We start from the raw sequence: 24158 nt of genomic DNA, 5'->3' as shown, positions 1-24158 counted from the left end.
GGCAGAATCAGTGGGCTGTATTCAGCTCCTATGGTGCAAATGCTGGAAGATTCAATTCAAACTGAGGGGAGTCTTTCAACTTTTGTATCTGGCATCACCGAGGTAGGAATCTAGCCCCATATGTTGCATACTAACTCTCAGCTGCATCCTGCAATTTTAAATTGTTTCATACAACCAACTCCAGCTTGTGTGTGAAGCAGAATAACTGGAGGATGAGGGGAAAGAGGGCCATAATTCAGAGAGCACATGTTTTTGTGTATTATATTCCAGGTTTTTGTTGTTGTTTACAAACCTCAGAATGTTCATTAAAAGAGATCTCAGGTTGAGAAAGACTTTGGCCCGACTGGGTCTAAGATAGCAAGTTTCAGGGCTGCCCGCATGTCAGGTTTGGTAAGGAACAGGATCAATAGGCCACTAGCCTGACTCTTCTCCTAGCTATATATCCAGTTATGGCCAGGGCAGTCTCGAGCAGGTCGGGCGCCCTGGCGCTGAGGGGCGGAGATTGCTCCGGCGCCCCTGCCCTCACAGGGCGCAGCATGGCTTCCACGTGGCTTCGCCGCACAGCGCCCCGCCTACCGGCCCGGCACCCCGCACCACCAGGACTCTACCTAGAGCTGGCCCTGGTTATGGCCACACATTCCATTAAGATAATAGGGTGGTTGTAGGCTGGGGCAAATAGATATGAAAAGGATTTGCCAAAATGGCAGCCCAACCACTTAGTTGTAGTACTGTATTCCAATAATTTTACATATTAAGACACTTGGTCCAGAGATGGTTCCCAGGCCTAATTTAATGTCCTTTAAAATCAATTACCACAGAGCAGGAAAACAAATTGTTGTGATTCTGACACACTCAGGCAAACCTAGTAAATTTTCCCCGCCATTTTAGCCCCTATATTTACCGGTTTTTGCAGGTCATGAAAGTAGGCCATGGGTACTTCTGTTCTAGATGGTTGTTTTGGTAACACATTCACTTTTTTGTGTGTGAAAACCAACAGTAAGATGGCAGCCATGGATGTATCTGCCCAGCACAACATATAGTTGCCAACCCACTTGTCTGTCAGCAAAACTAAACCAGAGGCAGTGCTCATGGTGTTCCCAGATGGTGCCAGCAACCTGTATCCCACTCATATGACTGCAGCAGAACAAAAACTATTTGTGTGATAAAGTAGGATTGGCCCAGCGCTCACGGAAGCAATTTCCCAAAGCAACTGACTGATTGTCACTGTTTCACAATGAATGTATGTCTGGGCACCACTGTGTGTCAAAACCAAACCCAGTACTTAAAGTGGTCTATCTAGTTCTTTACTACAAGCATGCAACGGTATATCTTACTTTCTAAGCAACCACTTTCAGGCACTGTGAGGAGGAAAGGGGACAATGAGAAAGAAAGAAAGAAAGAAAGAAAGAAAGAAAGAAAGAAAGAAAGAAAGAAAGAAAGAAAGAAAAGAAAAGAAAGATAAAAGGAATGGGCTGTACAACATAGCCACAAGTGGGGGAATTACTAGCACTGGGTCTCCAGTTCAATATCTTTCGGTGGCAGTTTAAGTCCAAGGGAAGACGTTCCCAGTGGGTCTATCATATTCTGGTATCGTTCACCACGGTGTTTAGCCAGAAATGGTCCCCAATCTGGCTGTGGAGAGCAGACCAACTTGAGCCTCTAGAATTTGCAGGAGGGAGGGAGAATTTAAAAAGTTACAGAAAGCAGATCAGGATTAATGATATGTTAATTACGCTGCACAGTAATATCACAATACCCTGTTTGTTTTCCACAAGGCTAATAGAAAAAAGTATTCAGGTTTTAATTATCGGCCTTCCGCATCTTGTCTCTCTCCTGTGTCCCCAAAATCAGGCACATGAAAACAATTCACAATCACAGACACCCATCACCAAATTCACACACCAAAGGACATGTGCTCAGTTATTTAGCCCAATCATCTAAGCAGTAGGTTGCTGCATGAAGATAATTGGATTTTTGTTTAGCAAATTTCCCCAAAGTATACAGATGACCAAAAAGTAATACAGTGCCAGGACTATGCAAATATTTTAATTATCAGATCACAAATTATGTTAGTACTATGTGTGGAGGGGAAACAATGGGTTAATTCTGCAGAGATGCAGACAATTAAAGACTGAAGTCATTGTTAAAGATAAATAATTTGACTGGTGAATTTTATATAGAAAAAAGCAAAGAAAAACATATTTATGATGGTTTAAAAGGGAACAATTATATGTTGATTGCCTATTAAAGGGAATCAAGCCCCCATATCAGTTATTTTAATTTCTGCTTAATTACCAGCTTGCAACCTTTGCCTCCCAAATTGACTGTAATGAACTGAGTAACTCCAGATACTGTGCTGAAAATGAAATAACTGCTTCAGCGAAATAATTTCCTTTCAGACAAGATGCAATGTTTTGGCACTACTTTGGATAATATTATTTAAAAGAAGAAGTGATGGCAGGTTTTTTGAATATGCAAGCTACTCGTCTTAAGGTTAGAATTTGATGGACAAAGTTACTGACTTGAGAAAGAAGGGGTGGCAGCCTGAAAAATGCAATAGATTTTGATATAGGTATTAACTCACTTTACAGGTAGTTCAGAAGAATCAAAGCAAAACAATCAACTCCTGTTTTTATTGCTTTGCTGTGTCACTACTTGATAACTCAAAAGCTATGTTTGCTATTTGCTTATTTTGAAAGAAAAGAAATGATAATCCCCAGAAACCGGGCCCTGTCCCCTAAATAAAATTTGCAATTTTATTTATTAGTGCAACAATTATTTGCAATTTTATGTATTATTGAACGCATAGTACTTTCAAGTATTCAAAGCAGTTTACATACCATTTCAACAACAGTTCAGACTGTGGAGTGTCTTGCCTCATCCATTAGGTCTAAAATCTTTCAACTTGACTCCATTATATCAATAGAACAGGCCCTTAAATATTGTTGTGGGCGGTTAGGCTATATGCCTAGCCCTAAACCCTTTCTAATTCCTGGATCCAGCAGAGATTCAATTTTTGGAATAGCCAGGCCAGCTGCTTGGTGAGCTAATGCCCCTCTAAGTATGGGCTGTTAGGGTAACAAAGGAAGAGGCTTTGTACCAGAGAACAAACAGCTGGGCCCCTACCGGTACCTCACCTGGCTGTAAGAAAAAAGGACATGGACCAGAGTTGAAGTGGGTGTTCCTGTGTGTGAGGGGGCTAGAAGCAGGCAGAAACTGGAGAGACAGAGACATGCTTGGTTCTATTTGAATCCAAGGCTGTGACTATGGGAGAAGCAAGGCCTTCTGGGGTGTTAATGTTGTGACCCCCTCCATCGTAGGCTCAGGTTGTCTATATGTGTAAATAAACCAAATCTCATAAAGACATCATAGTCTCCGCTGTCCCTCATTCCATGGAAACCAAACCCTTGGGTAAGGGCCTGGAACCCCAGGAATCTCACACCGCTAGAAGATTTGTGTGCAACAATATATTCTAAGGCAATGTGGACCAACTCCACTCCATCAATGCTGAATCATTATTATGTTAATGGGATGTAATTCTTTTCCTTTTCTAATCACTGTTTTGGAAACTGGTGTAAATATGTGAGAGGCCAACCTTATCCTATATCCTGAAAAATGGAAGATAAGGTGTAAGACTTACCTCAATAAATCTGCCAGGAGCTATGTGCATTTTTATCACAAACATAATGGGAATCCAGATAACAGAACAAGTTAGCATCAACCATGCGAGTACCATAGACCAGCCTGGGTAGTGGTAGCTGCCATAAGTCATGGGTTCCCACTGGTAGAAGCTGAAGCAAAGGATGAACTGGTAAACAACAACAACAACAAAACCGTCAGCAAACACACTTGGATACAAACTGTACGAAATGTATGAGTACATTATACATACACACACAATTTGATTCATTTGAAACACTATGAATTTGTACGTGCACATAAACAGGCCATATCATTATACTACAATAAATATACTTCTATAATCAGATCAGAGCCTCTGTTGTACCAGTGTAAACCTAGCATAATTCCACAGACATCAATGGAATCAAGTTATATTTACATGTGGGAATGAGACCAAAACTTTGTAAAAAACTTTATTATGCAGTCTATTGGCAGTGTAACTGAATGTAATTGTATTATTATTTCATTGCACTTACTGTATATAGAGCAATGCATCTGCTTCTGCTGGTGCATAATTCAGTAACATCTATGAACTGCCTACGTTTACAATAATTTAACACAGAAGGTTTATAACACTGCTGCCATTAATGCATATATTAAAAAATGACAACTCGTGAGATGTACAGTAGATCCATTTAAAAGTAACCTTAACTATTCCTATACAGCAAATGTTAGTCTGAACAAAGACAAAGACAAGAAAGATGCAGGTTGGCTTTCTCCCGGTCTTATGTACAGCACTACAGTGGTACCTCGGTTTATAAACACAATTGGTTCCGGAAGTCTGTTCATAAACTGTTCATAAGCTGAAGCAAACTTTCCCATTGAAAGTAATGGAAAGTGAATTAATCCATTCCAGATGGTCCACGGAGTACTTAAACTGAAGCGTTCATAAACTGAAGCAAACTTTCCCATTGAAAGTAATGGAAAGTGGATGAATCCGTTCCAGATGGGTCCGCGGCGTTCATAAACCGAAAATTCATAAACCGATGTGTTCATAAACCGAGGTTCCACTGTATATGCCTGTTTATCAGTGTGAAAAACTTCCTCTGTTATGAACAGAACTCTACACATGTTACTGTTCCATACTGTATCTTTCTTCCCTTCGGTAGGACAGTGACCTGGGGGTGACTGTGAGCAGAAAAGGGGTAGATTTTGGCTGGTAGAGAAAGAGTTGGGCAGTGCCTTCTCCAACATTTCCTCAGCTTAAAGACACAGCCTCTCTTTGCTGCTTTGTTGTTGTTTTCTAAAGGCGGGGCGGGGGGGGGGGGGAGAGATACATGCAGCTTCATGTCAACAAAAATGAACGAGACACATTAGGGGACCCGGGATCTTTCCCTGCTGTTGGACAAGGGAAGAAAATGCTATTTTGTTTCCTTTGTAATCCCCTCTACTCCCAAATTATTATTTCTTTTTCTGGTGTTGTTATTCACTTAAACTGATGCTATTACTGCTGAGGACTGCAGGTGGTGAGCAGGCCAGGAGGTGAGGACAAGAACAGCGTTTCTCAACCGCTGTTCCGCGGCACACTAGTGTGCCGCGAGACGCTGGCTGGTGTGCCGCGACGTGCGGCGACGAGAAGGGCAATTTGCATTGTCACGTGCCTGGCGGCCGCCAATTGTCATCACTGACCCGCCGGAAAGCAATATTTCTCCTCCTCTTTCCCAAAGCTCAGTGCAAACGACTGGAGGGTGGTTTTAGAGTCTAGGGAGGCCCCCAAGGAGGCGCGCTCCAGATCTGCCGCCGGCCCCCCTTAAGCCGCATCGAGGTTGCTCCGCCTCCCCTGCCTCCTTCGCCCGTCCTTCGCCATGGCTGCGCGGGGGACGCTGGGCTTCGCGGTCCGGAATTACTCGCAAGCAGCAGCCAAGGTAACCTTTCGCCTTTGAGCCACCCCGCAGCTCCCCTGGAAGTGCGCGCGCCCTTGTAATCCGGGGGCAGGCAGAGCCTTGCCTGGACTGTACCACTTTGGGCCGCGGGAGAATATAGTCAATATAGGGCGGCACAGAGTTAAATTTTTTAACTTTTTTAATGGTGGTGTGCCTTGTGATTTTTTTCATGGAACAAGTGTGCCGTGGCCCAAAAAAGGTTGAGAAACACTGGACAAGAAGGTAGGCAGTGGAGAAGGCAAGCTGCCTCTGCTGGTAGCCTCATTCACTTGCACCCACAAGAGGCAATGGTGGCAGGGAGAAAGGGGGGGGGGAGGTCAGTGCCTAGCGGGCACGTGCCAGGCAGCAACTGAGTCAAATGGCAGACACCTTGCAGGTAGGGTTGCCAGACTCAATAGAGGACAGGACTTCTGTGCCTTTAATTGCCCTGCTCTCTTTTGAGTCTGGAAACCTTAAAGAGAAACCAGCAGACCCTTTGTTTAATTTCCAAGCTGGTTTCTCTTTAAGGTTTCCAGACTCAAAAGAGAGCAGGGCAATCAAAGCCACAGAAACCCTGTCCTCTATTGAGTCTGGCAACCCTACTTGCAGGGCTAGATAGAGGGGGCAGCCCTTCAATAAAGCAAATTCAACCTGCTTGTAGTTTTCAGTTTGCTGCCAGTCTGGCTGCAATGTAACCTATCTCTGCCACCAGAACAGGACTCTACACCTACTCAGAATAGAATAGAAGAGGTTGGAGCAAGAAGCATTCATCAGGACACCAACCACTCCTGGTATAATTCATCTCTCTCTCTCTCTCTCTCTCTCTCTCTGTGTGTGTGTGTGTGTGTGTGTGTGTGTGTGTGTATTTCCTACATCACACATAAATCCTGGATCATATGATGCACACACACAACTTGAACTGTGGTGTGGTATAGCTAACCTTGTGGAGAAATCTGTTCTTTGTGTAGGCCATTCTCTGCTTTCCAGCAAATGTAACCCAGTAGAAATATGGATTGTGATCTGAAAATCTGTGTGGCTGGTATTGCTTAGCGGAAGCATATACAATAGCTGAGCCCCTTATATGAGCAGAACATTTTGAAAGGATCTGCACTTTTTTGTTGTTTATAAGATTTCTGAGCCACTCATCAAAAGATTTCAGGGTGGTGTGTGAATGAAATTCAGTTATACAACATACAATTTAAAACTAACAAATAGGCATAACAAAACACAAGAAGGCAAAACAAACAAACATAGCTGCCCACAGAATAGAACTCAATTGCAAAAATCACATATAATATAAAATGCCTGGGCAAGTGGGTAGGTCTTTTCCTAATGAGGTTTCATCCCTGAACTCTTAGGCTCCACCCTGTGGACCATAGCAAGGTACCAGAATTTAGTCCTTTTTTCAATAAGAGGTCAATGCAACATCAGATTTGGACCTTACACAGTCACATCTGATAGGACTTGTGCCCCTAGCTTTAATCTACAGTAGAAATGCTTAAATGTACTGATTTTTAAAACTATTGGATTAATTGTTGTAGTTAGGCTTTCAGTCTGGGAAGAAACAGACTTTCTTCCCAGGTTCTAACACTTGGACATAAAGGGTATAAAACGTTCTACCTTCAATAAGATGTTCAGGTCTGGAGGATGGGGGTGATGGATTCTTTTATCTCAGTGCAAATAACAGGTGCTAAGAGAATATAATAGTATAGGGGCATGTTCAGAAGGAAGTGTAGGGTGTTCCTTCCCCTGGGATTCAGATTACAGGCAATGTGAACAAACGGCTCTTCCGTTCTGTCTTTAAAATTCTGAAATTGGTCATTAATCTGTTTTAAAATACAAAGGTATGCCCATAATACTTCAAAGAATAAACTGCAATAAAATAGGAGAGACGTCAGGAAGCATATGTGATTATGTCTGCTTATATAATAAATGCCTTTGTTCAATTCCCCCACCCCAATGATGATAATGTGGGTGCCACACTGTAGCAGTTTGCAGATTGACCTTGACGACTATAGAAATATTAATGGATTTCCCCTCCCTTTTTCTGTTACAACACGCACACACACACACAAAGAGAGAGGGAGAATATCTAGCACTGGAAAATTGAAGTTCCTGATACAGAGTGGCACCTAGTGGCACTAGGAATCATTTGCTGCTAAATTGCACAAACATTTTTTTTAAAAAAAATGTATCTTGTGCTTTGCATTGGAATACATTAGCTGTGCACAGAAAGCAAAGCCATGTTTACTAGAAAGGTTTGTCACAATGACTCAGTTTCAGTAAGTGAACTTGATTAAGAGAGCAGCCATTGTTCCAGAGAGAAATGAACACTTGGCAACACATTACTCCACCCAGCCTCAAAAACAAGCTCACTTCTTAGAAAGATGGCATCTCTTTTCAACAGAGCATTTAAGCATATGGCTTACTCAAGTGCACTCCTCCTATCAACTGCCATGAGGTTCATTTCCGTCTGTGAGAGCCTTAGCAAAACTGGAGCTTGAGATTTAGCCCTTTCCAAACTGACAGATACAATTAGGTTCAGAGTTTCACATTGGTTAGGCTGCATGTGTTCATTCCTCCCAGTGCCACACAGCTGTTTTTCCTGTGCTAATACTGTAGGAAATACTTAGGACTTAGGGATCCCCCTATATTATGTGAGCAGGTGGTGGTGTAAGGTGAGATTCTGTATACTGGAAACAGCTGCAGCTGGTGTGTTACGGTGGAGCTGTCCTAACACCAGCAAAGCTGCGGCTTTCCTTGATGGGATGCCGCAGGGCAGGACAGGGTGATGCCAAAGTCATGGCTGCATGGATGCACCAGCATAGCCAATCCGGTGCTCCTGCCAGGGCATCAACACAGCCTTGACCTTTCTCTACCTTGCATCGTCCAGGTAAGCTGCAGCATCACCAGTGTTGGGATGACAGCTCTGACCCAGCAAACTGGCTGCTACTGACTGGAACCACATGGGCAAGGTCAACTGCATGGACCGCTTTGATTCTGATATACATATACTTGCCATTTTAGCATGATAGCTCACTACAAAGCAGCTGTCATACTGCCTAACTTAATAAGTTAAAGTAAGTCATTAACTATAGGCAGGACTGCAGCTACTGCAATACAAAGCATCTCTCATTTAACCTATGATGGAACTGAAGCTTACAATAGAAAAACCACCACCCTATGTTTTTATATATACTTTACATCCTTGTTTGGATCATACTTGCACACAGTATAATTTCATTAATGCATGAGTGAGAACATTGAGCACAACCACTGACATTTTTTCACCCAAAATAGATAGGAGCTATGCAAGAGCAAGTTACTTCATTTCAGTGCATTTCAATAGGGCTTGTTTTGGAGAATTTATTGCTGCCTCATTATCCCCATCTAGACAAGTTGTTTACTTACACACACACACACACACACACACACACTGTATGGAATAACAGAAAACAAGGATCAGAAATAAAGGGAAAGCAGCCATCTAATGAATAAAGATTATTCCGTGATACTAGAAGCTTGGATAAGTTACATTGCAGTATTTGGCAGAGCAATACTTAGGGAGGAGCAGAATGATGGATCCATCATCAGCTCCAAAGCCTTCCAGCTTGCACTGGCCAGAGTGGGAAATTGTGGTGGTGTTTCCTGTAATTCCAAGCTTGTGTAGCAGAGGGGCCCCAAACACAGGGATCCATGGTTTTGGATCCAGTGCATTCAAAACTGACAACACCCTGCTCCACCACACCCAGTGTCAGAGCTTTTCCATTGGCTACAACTGGAAGTAGTTTTCAATCTGACTAAATGAAACAAGGACATCTTCCCCCTCCCCCGCTGTGGTGGAGTTCCCCCCTCCCCAGTAAAAACCCACCTAGTGGCACTTGTCTCCACCTATGCAGGCTGGAAGAGAGCTAAATAAACACATGCAATCTTACCCCCCCCATCAACATTGGCGAATGTGGGTATGGTTGTTCTCTAAATACATTGTAGAAATCTCTTTTTGTTTCATTCAAAAATAGCAGCTTTAGCTAACAGATGCTGCAGCAATTATTGCATGAGTAGCAGTGAGGGGTGAGGAAGAAGAAAAAGTGTCAGAAAGAAACAGATGTTTCAGGATAGTCTTCCCTTCTCAATTGAAACCCCCTTCTTCTGATGCTTACTGTTAAAATAGTTGGGGTCACAAAAGCCCAACAGACTCTCCAGAATATGCTTGGCTGGAATCCAATCATCATCTCAATGTCTTCACAAAATCTTTGCAAGCCTGTAAAACAAACAAATGTAAATGCAAAATGCAAAAGAGACTAGGCTGCAGCTTACAAAATAGCTTTTGTGATCTCCCTTGTGTCTAATTATGGGAACAGACACTGTGACCTGTCAGCCCAACTCTTCAAGAGGCATTCTAACCATATGGTATAATGTGGGTTATTATATGGATAGCCATCCTAATAAATTATTTACACTCTCAAAATTGGTACTGTAATAAATATTAAACATAATTCTGGCTTTTCCTCCCATTTTTGAAACACAAAGGATAAAGCCTATGCCTTTTTACTTGCTACAATTCTGCAGGATCATATATTTATTTTTCTCATTTCCCCCCTAAAGAAAATGTGGTGTTCCTTTTTGTGGCAATGAAGATTCATGAAAACTTAATTGAAATGAATGGAAGTTACACACAACAGCAATGTTTGTGGAATTGCTCCCTTGAAAGCAAACTTTTAAAAAACACAATCATTCCTCCTCCCAGTCCCTAAAAACACATAGCTCTGTTAGTCGGGCTGGTAATAATTCTGTTGTAACTGGTGAAATCAGAATAATGGTTGTGGCCAGGTTTTGTTTGTTGTTCTTGGTTATTAACATCCCCTCTATAGACAAATAGGTGGGGTAGAAGCTGGGAGAAAGGCTTCTAAAACAAAGTTCAGGGTGTGCAAAATAATATTTTATGTATTTATTTAACACAATGCAATTGAGCATATTACACCAATTCTGGCCCACTGCACTGGCTACCAATTAGTTTCCAGGCCCAATTCAAAGTGCTGGCTTTGACCTATAAAGTCATAAATGGCTCAGGACCACAATACCTCAAGGGCCGCCACTTCCCATATGAACCTACCCGGACCCTGAGATCATCTTCTGAGGCCCTTCTTCATGTGGCTCCTCCTCAAGAGGTCAGGAGGGTGGCAACATGGGAACGGGCCTTCTCTGCAGTGGCTCCACATCTGTGGAATGCTCTCCCCAGGGAAGTTCGCCTGGTGCCTTCACTATACACCTTTAGGCGCCAGGCAAAAATGTTCCTTTTTAACCAGGCCTTTGCCTGACTTGATCTACATCAGTGTTTCCCAACCTTGTGCCTCCAGCTATTTTCGGACTACAATTCCCATCATTCCTGACCACTGGTCTTGCTAGCTAGGGATGATGGGAGTTGTAGTCCAAAAACAGCTGGAGGCACAAGGTTGGGAAACACTGATCTACATCCTATACCCTTTTTAAAATGCTAGCTCTTTGGGGGGGGGTTATTGGGTTGTTGTTGTTTTGATTTTATGTATTTGATATTTTATGTGAACCGCCCTGAGACTCTTGGGTATAGGGCGGTATAGAAATCAAATAAATAAATATTGTTGCACGTCCCCCCGATCTCCAAACAGTGTGAGATTCCTGGCATGAGGCAGTGAGGCACAGTGGTGTCTTCACAGGAGCCAACTCCTAGGGGCCAAGGTCAGATCAGCCCCCCCCCATAAAATGTTTGAGCCCCCCCAGTTGGTAGGCATTGCCATTCAAATGGTGTGCATGTGTCACATCTTGTGATCGATTATGCAGGGCGGGGTTTACCTGCTCCACCCCCCCAAAAAATGTCATTCAAATTGGCACCCCAGGTGGCTTTATGATATATGGTTTACAAATTTATACAAACTGAGCACATGGTGGAGGCATTCACAGCATTAACACCCCAAAAGGGTCTTGTTTCTCCCATAGCTGCACCCTTGAATTCAAACAGAAATCAGATATTCCTCCCTCTCTCTCTCTCTGGATTGCTGCTTTTCTTCTTACCCACATCCCTGCAAATTCCGGCTTTGCCCTTCTAACTATCCACAAGTTGGGGGATTTATCATCTCACATAGAGCCCGTTTCCTTGGTTCCCCATAATGGCCCATCACCCAGGCGAACACCTCATCAGGAAGTTAGCCTGGCTTATATTTTGACACTTGCTAGAGCCAGGGATTAGAAGGAACTCTAGGCATAGTCTACTCCCCCCCCCCCAAAAAAAACACCTCTTGTAACACCATCTTGGATATAACATATTGACTTCACTGTTTAAAAGTGGGTGTCAAGGACTGAAATTTAGTTGAATATTAAGTAATATGCGAACAAAAATTACAAGATAAAACACCACCAACAAATTCATCCAGAAAAACATTCCCCAGTATCAATAGAACTGTTTCCCTTGACGTCAGTAATAAAGTCAGGACTGTAATTCTCACATTATTTCAGTCCATTGCCTCTTTTGTTTGCTATGCCTTCACAAGATTGCCACATTATCTAGTTTGTTGCACCAGTTCTATGCACACAGCAGGCGCCTTCTGTCTTAATAAAAAGGGACTAATATTGATTTGATGCAGCTTTCTTTTCAAACGTGCAATGCAGCAGCACAGCACCATTTTGCACTAGATAACAATTGGACAGCGTGATCCCCCCCCCTTGACTTTTCATAGCTATTCCTCACACTGCTATTCCTTACCACTGTCTGGTAACAGATTTGTCTCATAAAACCCCACACACCACACTGAAAAACTGCCACTGTCATGAAATATTCACTTGCTAAGGAACCCCTGCCCTCCCACCTTGAAACAAAATGAAATGTGTAACTTCTCTGTTTTGGTGTTTAGGTCCCCTCCAAGTAAAAACAGAACACAAGGCTTTAGCTACTCACACTGAATATAGTGGGATTTACTTCTCATAGCACCGAACTAGCAGGTTGCAGTCCAAGAACTCAGCAGGGCTTTCTTTTGATTAGAAATGTATAGGATTGTACCATTCTATCCAGGCATTCTGTTCCTTCATATGATAGGAGGGGGGTGAGGACAGCAGTAAGGGGCTGAGCTAGCATATTTCTCTCGTCTCCTCCTTTCTATTCTAATCACAAGGAGGAATAGAATGTCCAAAGAGAGATAGAATCACTTGTGAAACACCTTTAGACATTGCCACAGAGGACATATAAAATGGATGAGAATATGTCATTTCCAATTTCCAGTAGGAGATCAAAATTCCACCTTGGGAACAAGACATTGTGACCAATTCCAATTCCAACACTGGACTTTTTAGGGCCATATCTAAATATCTAAACGTGTCATTCCCCATATTTGCTTCCTAGAACTCTTTGTTTTCCTTCTCAGCATGGGAAAGCGTACAAGACCACAAGAAAGTGAAGGCCAAAGGTAAGAGGTGAAGAAATCAATCTCCTTCCATCCATGGAGTTGGAAGGATGGCAATGTTTGGAGTTTGTGCAGGAGCAATTATGTGACTGGCTTACAAACAGCACTACACAATATGAGTGTTGGTTAATTGCAGATAAACAATAAACATCGGAACAGGGAGTATTTGTGAGGAATGATTTGGTGAGGAATGACTTTTGGTAGTCAGGATCCATCTCGTCTATACTGAACTGCCTTCGCATGCTACGGTTCATAATTTAAACTAAATAAAAGTATAAAATACAGATATAAGAGCAGAAATGAGAAACAGTGCCATTTTACTTCTCTCTCCTGAGGCTATTCTTGCAGAAAGAAACTAACTGAGCATTCATTGTGTCCTTAAGGAAGAATAAAAAATAAAGATGGTTTTGATTATTCTGGCAAGGGTGCAGAGAGAAGTGGATGAAAGCAATTTAGTTTAAAACTGATTCTTTTTTTCCACTGGCTTATATTTCTTTGTGCATTGCCTTGCATTTCACAATAAAGTAAATGAGGATTATGCATGCGATTTATGACATGCAGTGTGAAGCCCTAATAGGGCCTTACTAATCATTCACTCTTAATCTGAGAAAATGGCAAATTAATGCTTTTTGTGTATGCATGTGGAATGCTTGCCAGTTTGGGGTAAGATTACAATACAGAACTAATGAAACAATCCTCAGAAAATGTTCCCCCCCTCTTTTCCAATTTAAAAACCGGAGAGCTCAGTGAATAGAACATGGAACAAGAACTAAATACCAAAAGACAAGTGCAATAACAACCTGCTTATTGCTATTATTTTAAAAATAGTAAACATAAAGAGAAATATGTTACTCAAGTGGTAAACTAGTGATTGAATTAAGAGACATAACACATCAAACTGAAAGCGTATTTGGAGAGAAAAAGAGAAATGGCACTCCAAATTTAGCTAGCACCTCTGAAGGCTGTAATCTTAACTGCATTTTCCTGGGAGGGAACCCCACTGAATCCAGTAGAAGCTACTTCTGAGTAGACATGGTTACTCCTGTTAAGGGTGCTTTTACCAGTTGCTCTAAGAATGCCTTTTAACCTAGAATGTATCACTTTAAAAAGTTGTTTATGCACTATTAAAAAGAGAAGAGAAGGGAGCTAGTGAAAAATTGAATTCTTTTCAACTACAGGTGAAACTCGGAAAATTAGAATGTCGTCGAAAAGTGCATTTATATCAGTAATGCAACTTATTATTTTTTCTTTTTCTTTTAATTTTTACAAATGCTTTCTTTTGGAAATTCCACAGTAATAAAACAAATAGTTACAATAATACAAAAATAAACATCGCTATTACATTTTATTAATTACATTCCATTAATAATTGGCCCGCCTAATGACAAATAATTACAACAAATAAAGGCTTTACATATCTTGCTTTGCATCATGCATCTATCTCATATATTGGTTTCACCTTTTAAGTTGCGTTACTGAAATAAATGCACTTTTTGACGATATTCTAATTTTCCGAGTTTCACCTGTAAGCAATGTGGAAGATTTAAAACAACAACAAAACATCCTTTGTGACCTGTACAAGAACCCTTAGCCAATCCCCCCACAGGCAAATTCAGAAGAAATGTATTAGTACCATACTACATTTTGGTGTTTTTGTTTTGATTTATATTCCACCTTGCTTCAGTTGTGGAATCCAAGGTGGCATAATTGTGGTTTCCAGGAGGTCTCCTGTCAAGGCACAGACCAGACTCAGGCCTGCTTAGGTTCAGGAAGGTTATAGTCTCATGTGCCTTCAAGACCAGATAAGTAAACATGCTAAGTTACATTTTTAAGTTAAATGTGTAATTTGATATTGTATGGTTCTTACTTGGAAGTTTTTAAGTTACATTCACCAGTAGGGAGTGGATGTGTCTGATCAGATGATCAGAACTGGGACCACAATGACCCTTTCTCCCATATCAAAATTCTAATAAAAATCATCTCTCTCACTCTCTCTCTCTCTCTCTCTCTCTCTCTCTCTCTCTCTCTCTCTCTCTCTCTCTCCCCCCCCCCAAAGCTGCTATTTGGCTTGGTCCAAAGCACTGATCACCTATGGCTGCTTTTTAAAGTTTAGAATAAAAATAACAACAACTATGCAATGCTAATTAAGGTGACTGAATAATCAAGGTAATAATTAAATAGCTGCAAAGCCCTGGTGGAATAAAAATGACTTCAAGAAATGGCTGAAAGTCAAAAGTGAGGCTGCCTGTCAAATCTCTGCTGGAAGAGAGTGGGACTAGTGACACAAAATGCCTGGCTTCTAGATGAGGTCAGCTGGGCTTCTGTAACACAGGGGACAACTAACAGCTTTCCTATGGATAACCAGGGGAATACATTTATTCACGTCTAAATTGGTATCATGGCTTTACTATTTTAAGGCTTATACTTTGAAGTACAGATATCCCACAAAACAGAGGCAGCTTGTTTCAAGCAGGACACCAGTTATATAGGCGTGTGTGTGTGTGTGTGTGTGTGTGTGAGCTCCCGCAAGACGCAGCTTCTTTTGTACCACCAAAAAACCCGGGCATGCTCAAGGGTAGAATTAGCATCCAGACATATCAGCTTCCATAGGCAGCATGGAACTGAGAAACTCTAGTTCAGCTAAATAGCATTCTGTTTGCCATTGAGAAAAGGCCTATTTGTATGGAAGAAGAAAGCAGGATAGGGCATACATCCTACCCATCTTAATTTACTGCTACTGCGGTCAGTCTGAGCATCACCTAATATTGTGACTGACTGCCGCACAGGCAGGAGCCAGGTGATAGATTCCGCTGAGAACTGACAGACATTTGAAATAATGGTCGCTGCTGTTCACGAGGTGTAAACACATCCCAGTTTCACCTCCGGTTCAGCAGGTGGTGCAGGTTTCTGTACGGTTTCAAAAGCCTTTCTGGTGGTTAAATGTGGCTGAGTTGTAAAGGCAAGCAACATAAACATGAAGTATAAATCTATTTACAAAGAAAAGGGCTACTTGGGGATCTCAGCAGAAGAGAAATAAACAAGGAACAGACTTCTGTTTCAAATATATTTGCAATCCAAGGTTGCCAGGTATTTTAGCACAACTCACAACTTTTAGAGCTATTGTTATGTCCTAAACTTGTATCACTGACAATAAAGCAGTAGGCGTGTCAGATTTCCTTCAAAAATACACATTCCAACCCTTTTGGATACTTAGAAAAGGTAACTGCCATAGATCCTAAAGGCTTGGGAATAAATACTGAATAGAAATCCAAATACATTTGCTTAGTTCATGGTTTTAACTCAGTCTCAAAGTTTAGAGCATGGGCTTAAATGGATATGAGAAAAATATGAAGGCATAGGTTTTCTTTCTGTAAATATTAAGTGTTTCACGGTAACAACAGTCAATGTGGAGAGATTAAGAGTAAGCAACAAATGTAAGGATTGACATTTCACTCCCGCCACTCAGTGGTCAAGACATGAATAGCACAGAAGTGTTTCTTAGCAGTTTCATATTACAGATACAGAGTAGGAACTGTAAGCATTTTAAGATGTTTTAGAAAGGCTTTCTTCCCCCTACAGGCATGCTGTTTTATCTGCTTAGAGGCATGTAAACACATTACACTAAGAGAGCAACTCTTGCTTAAAGCATCATTTTTTAAAGGGTGGAAGAACACCTGGCTGTTTTACAAAGCAAGAAGTGTACACTTTTACACACACAAACACTTGTACATATGTCAAGACAGCTTGTACCTGTGTTAAGTGTAACCTGTGGACAGATCTCACAATATAATACTGTTCTATAAGCTTCCTTATGAGACAAAATTGGAGGGGCCAAACAACACATGCAGCTCTTCAGAACTGCTTGCAAAACTAAAATTAGGCTAGGTTTTCCTAATATAGATACAGTTATGATAGAAATCATATGTGAAGACCAGTGACTGAAGTGTCTTATTCTACCTCACAGACATATACATACATGCACATGCACAACCCCGAATGCACTTGCAAAGCTATCGGCTGATCCATTGAGGTGGAGGAGGAAGGGCAGCGAGGAAGATAATCCAACACTCGTACAAACTGTTGAATGCCGCTTTCTGCATGTTTTCCCATTATAGTTATTAGTCTCATGCTGGAAAACATAACATCAGCACAGACTGAGAGCTAGAAAAGAACAGAACTGTCTGATCCTATCACTAGGAGACCAAATGTTGTAGAGTAATAATTTGTAATGAAATGTGCCAAGTTGTAATAATGTGTATGTGAGGGAAAGTAAAGGGTTTGACATACAGTCACGATTCAGAGGCAGTTCTGGTTCAAGGCATTTTGCAGCCTAAGTGGGGGCCAAATGGCCTAGGGTCAATACAAGTGCTGCTGCACCATTCAGACACCAATGTAGCTTTCATCCATTTCCCCTCCACCCAGCCATACCACCTTAAGCAGACTTCTCTTCTAGAAGAAAAAAAACACCTGTGCTTTTCTTCTAGAAAAAAAGGTGCCAGTACTGCACACCCTTGAGTACCCCCAGAAAAAAGCACTGGCTGTTATCCTGCAGGAATTCCTGCCTACATCAGGAGTGTCAATATATTTCAGGGATTTTGTATTATGGTACCACCAGTGACCACTGTGCTGGGTTGAGTTTCATAGACAAAAATAGAGAGATTCCTACCCTCAAGGCACTGTCAATGGAGAACAGTGATGTTGCTGATGGATATGAAGAGTGATTAAGTGGGAAAGGGATTCGAAGGAAGGATTAATGCTTCAGTCCTAGACACGTTGAGTATGTCATGACAAAAAGATATGGAAGCAGACTTATCAGATGGATTGGGTATACAGGACTGGACAGAGGGACAGTTCTGGGGCAGAGAGGTATAATTAGGTGTCATCGTTATACTGGTGGTTGTAAAACCCATGACATTTGCTGTGATGACTCAAGGCAGTGTGCAGGCGGCACAGTGAAGACCAAGAGCAAACCCCTGAAGTAGCCCAACAGAGTGGGGTGAAGCAGAGGAGCATCCCACATGTGGGATTACTGAATAAGCAAACTGTCAGGAAGAGAACAGAACTGTGAAAACCTAAAGGAAGGATGATAGCTCAGTGGTAGAGCACATGTTGTTGCATGCAAAAAGTCCATAGTCAGTCCCTGGCATCTAGGGACCCTCTCATGTCCAAGGCTCAGGAGAACCACTGTAGACAATGCTGAGCTATTTACTTCTACATTCCTAAGGTATGAAAGTAGTCAGGGTGAAGGTCAGCTGTATAGAAGGCAGCAGAAAGATCAAGCGGGACAAGGTTAGAATATAGACTTTTGAATCTGATAGCAAGAAAACCACTTGTAATGTTGGCTGGACAGTTTAAGTGGAGGAAAATGAGAGAGATGAAAAGTAGGGTTTGGAAAAAGAAGGCGAAGACAGAAATAGTGAAGAGCAAGAGTGAGACAAAGGGAAGAAGCAAGACTGGTGAGTTTTTTCCAGGGTAAGGATAGCTCAATATTTTTAGAGAAAAATTCCCAGCTCTCTTATGCTTAACAGAGCTGTGAAATCCACCAACTCATCCCTGAATCTTGCTTGATAATCTGTCTCAGGATGAAAGAGAGAAGAGTCAGGAACTCCTGATCTTTTGAAACTTTCAGTTTCCAATTTACCAGTTAAACATGTAAGCAAACCAGCTTAGCTGACTATCAACAATCCCTTAGCAGAGCTGGAGGAAATGGCTAGCAAAGGGAGACTGCCAGGAATTCTCTGCTAGAGGCAGGAATAGCACCCAGTTTGTATTCTCTCTAAGTGCAAGTTTCTTATAGCTTGTAAGGATGCTGTTTTATGAGAATTCTTTCCACTTCCAGCTAGGTCTGTAATGTGTTTCTATTACAATAAAATAGCACAAAGGGGCAATACAAATCTTATAAGCAGGTCTTAAAGTTGAAACGCCTCGCAATATATCCAGCGAGTATTCAATTCATTTACAGTAAGTCAAACTGGAAGATGTAAAGAGAGATGCCTGACACTTTAATGCTTCCTTCTTGAGACATACAGCAGTACGCAATCACCCATTTCATAAACAACATCTGGTGCAGCGATTTGGGATATTGCAGTTGCTGTTGTTAAAAGGTACAGGCAGAGAGAGAGAGAAGAACCCCACTCCATCACAAATCTACAGACTACACAGTCCTGTTACGGATATTCCCCACTTCTGACTCAGAGATCTGTCAGCAGCTTATTTTGTTCCAAATCCTTTTATTGGATGAGGACACCTATGGCTTCCGTTGGTTTCCATGGAAACAGGCTTCGAGCATCAATTGGTTTCCATACATGACTTGGTTCCTTTACCAATATGAATAGTTGATTGTGAGAAACTGGCAATTTCTTAGAACACATTTCCCCAAACTGATGCTCTCCAGATCTCCTAGACTACAATTCCTATCATGGAGGATAAGGATATCCATGGCTACATGCCACAATGGCTATGTTCCACCTCCACTGTCAGAGGCAGTATGCTTCTGAGTCACAGATGCTGGGAATCCCAAGTGGCGACAGTGTGGGTGAACTCAGGTCCTGCTTTTGGGTTTCCCACAGGCAACTGGATAGCCACTGTAAGTACAGGAAGCTGGACCATTGGCCTGATCCTCTTCTTACACTGATATGCCTGATCATTGGCCATGCTGGCTGGGGCTGTAGACCAACAACATCTAAAGAGCACCAGGTTGGGAAAAGCTGTCTTAAATATTTATCATACATGGTGCAGCCTCAGTTATCCAGGTCTCTCATTTCTTCTTATGAGACCCAGTGCCTGGATTCTGGCAGTGAGACTCAAAGGCTTACTCTCCCTGTGCATATACAGTAGCATCTTGCTAAAGAAGGATTGTTGCCCTGCTACCGTATCGCCTACTCTTCAGCACCACTGCTGTGGGTGGCCAGCTACCAACCCAGTAGGGTTCATTTGATGAAAGGCATCAAAAGTACTATAAACAATGGTTTGGGCCACTCAGTCACAACAACTTATCACTCAGGCATTGGCTGAGCTGCTCTCAGACTGCCTCTCCCTGCTTGTCACAATTCAGTTACTAGCTTGCCTTCGGAAATCATTTTACATTCCCAGCAATTTCCTAGATTGCCTGTAATCCAGTCAACACTGCCTGTGTAAGCCCAGGACTTTCTCACTGCTGGCTTTGGAATGGAAAATAACCCAAAGCACTCACAGATCACCATCTGCCATAATAGACATCAAATTATTCAGAGTTATGAAAAATCTTTTAGGCTGGAAAGAGCTTCCAAAAATGGGTGTCACCAAAATGGAAAGACAAGCAACGAAACAGCAAATGGAACTTCATGTGTGTGTGAAATGATGCACACTGAGACAAAAAATCCCAAATGAACAGGTAGTGACTAGCTAGGAAACTGCTCTTGAAGTTGTCAGTAAAAACAAATGTAGTGTACAGTATCAGTGAAAATGGCAAATTCTATGCTGCAAATCCTTAAGAAAGGGAGTGAAAATAAAAGGACCTGCAGAAACAATGGATCGATCAATGGCTACAAGCTGTAAAGGTTATATAGAGCCTTTCAAATCAGAAGCAGTGAGTATGCCAATAAATCAGTCACTGAGAAGCAATGGAGTATTGCCTTCAAGCTCCGCTCGCAGACTTCCAAAATATATTGGGTTGACTACTGTGGGAAGCAGGACACTTTGGTCTGATCCAGCATACCTATTCTTACAATAGTGGGAACTTCATGAATGTGCAGGACTCAGCCCTTCTCTAGAAATCCATCTGGGTTCAAATAGGCACATGGAGATACACATTAATTCCAATGGAAGCAGCAGATCCACATACACAAAAGAATTCAGTTGCAGATCTGTTAGCGTGACTAAATGAACGGTGGTGCCATTGCAGGCCTAGAACAGATTAGGGTATTAGTGCAAGCATGTTTTATGAAGAGGAGTGGGGAAAGTGACATCAGGACCCATTTGGGAATCCAAGAGTCATAGCTCCTGTTCCCCACATCCGTAACATAGAAGTGTACAAAGAGACAGTTATTTAAGTTATTTCTCTGCTGGCCATCCTGCTCATTTCTCATGCTGAATAAAGCAGCTGTCATTAGCCTAGAGTTTATGGGAACTGAGCACAAGATCCTCTCTGATATAGACAATGAGTCAGTGAGAAAGTAATCACAGGCAGCACAGATGGTCTTGGGGACATCTGGTGGCATAATGTGAAAGAAGCTGAGAAAGAATTATTCAAAAGCAGCCACTTCCTTACCTGTAAGGCTCTTGGTTACCACTTAGTTCTACGCAGAGAGTTGTGCTACTTTTTAATAGATTTGCTGGTTCACCTACTAAAACCTCAACTGCCAAATCTCTGATCAGCTTATCAAGATAGTTGACTTTTGTTTCAACCCCACCACTCCAAGATGATAGTAAATATCCTTTATATTCACGTCAACACTTTTCACACTCCACTTCTAAAATAATGAGCTTTTATTTTTCCTATTTTCTTAAAATTTCAGTAACTGGTGTCTTTTTAGAAATGACTTTGTGGAGGTGAAAATTAAATGAATAAGCTCGACTGACTGACAGATTTTCCCCCCAGTTAATCAGACAATCTGTGGCTACAATCTACCAAACTTATCACACACTCAGAAACTCTAGTTTCCCTACAAGATCTGTCACAAAATCTTACTTAATTGCACAAAGGAATGTCTTAACTGCAATATCAGTTATTGTGGATAATTGTGGAATTATTGTGGAAGAAACCAGATACCCTTGAACAGACTGGGGTGACAGCGGAGTGCTGTATTCTTAACATCCTTGCAAGGTTCATGAATGAAAATATAAAATAACTTCTTTCGTGTATTCTCTAATCTTCCAACAACGTGAGATAAGACATGTACATTTTCAGAAAAGGAAGAGTGAGGCTAGGGGCAGTGCTTAATTTATCGCATTAAATATGGTAGGCAACGTCATGCCTGGACAGCCTTCAACTATGAAAATACTAATCTCAGATATGAGCAAACTGGTTGTGGTCATGTCATATTTCACATGTACAATGATAAGGGACTGGAGATGTGCAAGCAAGACTCAGACACATGAAGGGACTGCAATTCCCAGATTATATATGAATAGCATTCTTAGTGCCTACGGTGGAATGATTCCTAAGGTAGTTGATTTGAAGATTGCAGCCTTCAAAACTTGGATTCTTCAGAGTCTTCTGACAACATAAACCTGGATATTACAGTATACTGTTAAAAAGTCATACCTCATGCCACTCTCTGAAAACTGGAAGCAGAAATTTCCATACATCCAAGACATATTATTTTCTTGCAATTCACAGTGTATTGCAAGATAACTGGTGGGGAGAAGGTGTGTGCTACTGATAAGCTATTATTACAGGTCATTGTCCTAATTAAGTTATTCAAATTGCTTAAAGCAGGCATTCAGACAAAAGCAGTGGGTGCTATCTACTAAGAACAAATTCTTTATATTACTTGTGCCTTTCCATACAAACACACTTTGCATTTGTATTGCTTACAAACATTATATCACTTACCTAATTGCATTCATACAAACTAAAAGTGCATGAGTGTACCATCATTATTAAGCCATTATTAGAACCTGAACCTTGGCTGCTGTGAACCTATATTCTTATTTGTGTACCACACAAATTGATCTGGCTGGTATGCTTCACCATTATTTTTAGACATCCTATATTGCTATTAACTGAACACCCACTTTAATTTTAACAAAGTGCTATCTATAACAAATGACTTGCTTATCTAAGCAGTCCAGCTGTAGCAATATAAAAAAAGATTAAAGTTTTCTTACTCTGAGTGAAATTCCAGAGAAATGTTTGATTTTCAAACCATCAAATGATAAAAGTCTTTTGTTTCTAAAAGTGGGACTAGTTGTGTCCAACTCAACTCATTTTCACATGTACTTATCACTGTGTGATCCAGAAATATAGCACATTGTTTTCTTACCATAAATGTATGAAATGCCAACAAGTTCAAAAATGGCTATTATAACAAGAGAGTAGGATGCTGCATAGGTGTCCACAAGCTGCAACATGTACATTCCACCCTAAAAGTAAACAGGTAATTACTAACAGATATGCCGAAAGATATTAGGAGATAATGTATGGGAACTCAACTAACGAAATATTTTCAGACAGGAAAATGTTTAGATTACTGCTGCTTGTCATCATGTAGCCCACCCACTTGGGAAACACTCTCTGAGTTCCTCGAACTAAGAAATTCCATTATATTTCAGTTCCATACTGGAATCTGAGCCTACATACAAGACCATTTTATGCAATCTGTCTCACACACCGGCAGTTGATGCATGGTCCAATTCCCCCTTGCCACTTGATGATACATGCTGGAGTGCATTGTATCACAGAACAGATCTGTTCTCAATTAAGATGAAATTTTTTAAAAAATGAAGTGGCCTGTAGTGTAAAAGGTTAATATTCATGATAATAAGATATTGCAAGAATGCAGATATTACCTTAATGCCAAATCATATTCTGTAATCTTCTGTATCACATGTGGGATAAAATTTCACTTTGATCCATGCATTTCATTTGAAAACCTAATACTGTAATCCCATGGACTTCTTCCTACCCATTGTAGGAACAGGCCTTGTTGCAATAGGAGAAAACATGGGATGTAATGTGTACATATTATGGCAACACTTTTACCTGAGTGATCATAGGAAAGCCCATGATGAAAAAGGAAAGACAGCATCCAAGAGTAAACAGAGGCTTGTGCGTACGTAAGTACTTTGGGAACTCATCTGAAACAGATGTCACTATCGTCTCAATAGTGGCAAACTAAGGAATATCAAAAAAAGAACAAGTAAGACAATAGCAATCATACACACAAAGACACATTTTGTTTAACATGGCATATGTAACATTGCTGCTACCACTCTATGAAACAGAAACTGGTATGTAAGCTCTTTGAAGATCATCTAATGGACTCTTCTACTCAGCAGAAAGTAGATCCCTACACGAAACTATTCCTGTAAGATTGCAAACAATAATCTGCATTAACTGTGGGTTAAGTAGCCAGCATGAATAAGAAGGTGCAGATGGGACAATGTGTCTGGCTGTTAACCAGAAGGTTGGTAGTTCAAGCCTACCCAGGGACAGCTGTGGGCAAGATTCCTGCATTGCAGGGGGTTGGACTAGATGACCCAT

General features: G+C 41.3%; 1 protein-coding gene across 1 annotated transcript in view; it reads right to left on the bottom strand.

Annotated features, from left to right (window-relative positions):
- Window positions 1-551: 551 nt before the first annotated feature.
- The window catches only part of SLC6A5 (solute carrier family 6 member 5), a 61219-nt gene continuing 37612 nt past the window's right edge, over window positions 552-24158 (bottom strand). The window contains exons 11-15 of the mRNA XM_060278844.1: window positions 23658-23789; window positions 22939-23038; window positions 9704-9804; window positions 3641-3808; window positions 552-1659 (exon numbers count right to left, since the gene is read on the bottom strand). Of these exons, the coding sequence (XP_060134827.1) occupies window positions 1504-1659; window positions 3641-3808; window positions 9704-9804; window positions 22939-23038; window positions 23658-23789 (657 nt within the window). The 3' untranslated portion in view covers window positions 552-1503. The remainder of the gene's footprint in view (window positions 1660-3640; window positions 3809-9703; window positions 9805-22938; window positions 23039-23657; window positions 23790-24158) is intronic.

Source organism: Zootoca vivipara, chromosome 1 (assembly GCF_963506605.1).
Source record: "Zootoca vivipara chromosome 1, rZooViv1.1, whole genome shotgun sequence".
NCBI lineage: Eukaryota > Metazoa > Chordata > Lepidosauria > Squamata > Lacertidae > Zootoca > Zootoca vivipara.
The sequence above is the reverse complement of the archived record's forward strand: the minus strand, read 5'-3'. Positions and strand labels throughout refer to the sequence as shown.